A 1,619-nucleotide genomic window follows, 5' to 3' on the forward strand; every position below is an offset into this window, starting at 1 on the left:
AGCCGGAGCTGCAGGAGGGCAGGGAATCAGAGGACGCAGTTTCCCCTCTGCGGCACAGAGCAAACACCTTCATCCAGCCACGGCACCAATGCTCGGCGCTGCACCCAGCCAAGCATTGCACCAAACCTCCCTGGCAGGGCTGGGAAATGCCTTCCCAGACCCTGACCACCGCCCCAAGGCCAGGTCCAGCTTCAAACCACCCAGGGCCAAGCTGGCTGGGCCACCGGGGCAGAAAGGCTGCTGCCAGCCTCCACCCTGGCCCCCCTGCTCTGGCAGCACCCTGGCTGCCCAGGGAGGTAGTCCGAGCACCAAGCCTAGCACGCTGCGGGCAGAGCAGGGGCTGAAATCAGGAAGGAGCCCAGCTACATTAAACACAAGGCAAGTGCTGTGCTGTGACCTTACACCAGAGCACGCTCCAGGCAGGGAGAACATCATGTGCAAGGCAGAGTCCAGGCAGGACACCTTCAGCCAGAGCTGAAAACATCTTCCTAAACTGGGCCATGTTCTCCCTGAAAGGGAGAAATCCCCCTGGGACCCAGTGAGTGGCCCTGCCGCAAGGGACAGACCAGCCCCATACCCCAAAGGGGTGAGGATGGGGAGGCCCAACCCCCTCGGCCACCCCTTCTCCCCATCTCTGGGCGATGCTGCTGCGGTCGGCAAGCTGCAAGGGGGGGTCTTGACAAAGGAGAGCAGCACAGGCTGCCCCCCTGCCTGGCGTGCCTCCACGGCGGGTGGCTCAGTCCCAAGCCCGGATCCGGCACGGATGAGGAGTCGCCGCATCTCCCATCCCCAGCTCCACCATGCATGCCACCCCCGCAGGCTCCGGCTTCTTGGGACACGCAGTCCCCCCTGACCCCCCCAAGGAATCAAAGCATCCTACCTGCCACCCTGTGGGCCACCAGGCCCTCCAGATTCAACGGCTCTTCTGCTGACCTTGACAGGTCTTCGTAGCTCTCCGGTCCTTTGGGGAGCATCTGGGTTTGTGGTGGGACGGTGGGGGAAGGCGGGGAGGACACAAGGAGCTGCTGAGACCCGACCGGGCTGTAGGAGGTGCTGAGCGGGAGGATGCCCATCGGTGCTCCGGCTGGGGCATGGCTGTAGCTCCTTGGCTCCGGCACTGGTGCCGGCTGGTAGCTGTAGGGCAAATAGGTTTCCCGATACTCGTGCACCCCATAGTCCAGCTCCCCAGGAGAATAGGCTTTACCCCCGGGCTCGGAGACCACGGGGCTCACGGAGGTGCCGAAGGACCTTGGCTGGACCACTTGTGGAGCCGGCCGGGTGTAGAGACCGGCAATGGGCTGGGCCGAGAGGGAGGAGAGCAAGGGTCCTGCTGGCTTGTCCTGGCGGAAGGCAGCAGGGACGCTCTGTGATTTGTGCACGGCAGGCGCAAGGTCCAGCATGAGGACGTCGAGCGCTTCAATGGACTGCTCAATCTCCCGGCGGGAGGGCGCCCGGGGGAATTCAGGCATGCTGTGGCTGTGCGGGGGCACCGGCTGCAGCGGACTGGGCTGGGGGCTGCAGCTGGAGACGCTGGGGCTGTGGCTCTCCACGCCGCCCTCCTGCAGCCGGGAAGGCGGCCGGCTCCCTCCTTGCTGCTGCCAGGAAATCAAACCCCTCTG

At 65.0% G+C, this 1,619-nt stretch overlaps 1 protein-coding gene across 1 annotated transcript in view; it reads right to left on the reverse strand.

The window, feature by feature from the left end:
* TNS1 (tensin 1) overlaps nt 1–1,619 on the reverse strand; it is a 41,269-nt gene that overhangs the window by 21,164 nt on the left and 18,486 nt on the right. Inside the window, exon 15 of the mRNA XM_009323551.1 lies at nt 881–1,616. Coding sequence (XP_009321826.1) covers nt 881–1,616 — 736 coding nt within the window. The remainder of the gene's footprint in view (nt 1–880; nt 1,617–1,619) is intronic.

Source organism: Pygoscelis adeliae, unplaced genomic scaffold (assembly GCF_000699105.1).
Source record: "Pygoscelis adeliae isolate BGI_AS28 unplaced genomic scaffold, ASM69910v1 Scaffold664, whole genome shotgun sequence".
NCBI classification, from domain to species: Eukaryota; Metazoa; Chordata; class Aves; order Sphenisciformes; family Spheniscidae; genus Pygoscelis; species Pygoscelis adeliae.